At 69.5% G+C, this 544-nt stretch overlaps 1 protein-coding gene across 1 annotated transcript in view; it reads right to left on the bottom strand.

The window, feature by feature from the left end:
- AP5Z1 (adaptor-related protein complex 5, zeta 1 subunit) overlaps nucleotides 1-544 on the bottom strand; it is a 17551-nt gene that overhangs the window by 13624 nt on the left and 3383 nt on the right. Inside the window, 1 exon segment of the mRNA XM_014549993.1 lies at nucleotides 393-504. Within this exon segment, the coding sequence (XP_014405479.1) occupies nucleotides 393-504 (112 nt within the window).

Raw genomic sequence — 544 nt, 5'->3', positions numbered from 1 at the left:
GGCTCTACAGGCAGAAGCCCCGGGGGGGGAGGGGGCGAAGGCCCTGGAGGCTTCGTGGGTAAACGCAGGCAGTGAGCGCGGTCCGGGGGACGCGAGGCTCTCGCTGCGGATTCTGGACTCTGGTTCTGAGACGCCCTCCGGGAGCCCAAATGCAGACGAGGAGGCGGGGCCGAGGTGGTGAGCGAGGCCGAGGGCTCCGCCCAGGCAGGTGGTGAGGGGTGCGGGCTCACCCAGCCCCAGGGACACCCCGAGGCGGTTCACCCACCGCCATTGGAAGGATGGGAAGCTGGCAGAGGGGCTGAGCGGGGGAGGTGACAGCCTGAGCGGAGGAGGGTCTGTGCTGAGAACGGTGAGCGCGTTTGTGACACTTTCCTTGAACCCGCGGCGGTTGCCTGCGGGAGACCCTCCTTCCGACCAGGTTAACGGTGAACGCGGCGCAGCTCGTCCTGAGGCGGGTGTCCATCTGCCGGGAGGACGGGAGCTTCTGCAGGCTCCAGGCCCCCGCTGGACGGCACCCCAGCCGGTGTGACCGCAGAGCAGGCCA

The sequence above is a fragment of the Myotis brandtii genome, unplaced genomic scaffold (assembly GCF_000412655.1).
Source record: "Myotis brandtii unplaced genomic scaffold, ASM41265v1 scaffold579, whole genome shotgun sequence".
Lineage (NCBI taxonomy): Eukaryota > Metazoa > Chordata > Mammalia > Chiroptera > Vespertilionidae > Myotis > Myotis brandtii.
Note: the sequence above shows the minus strand (reverse complement) of the source record. Positions and strands in the feature narration are given on the sequence as shown.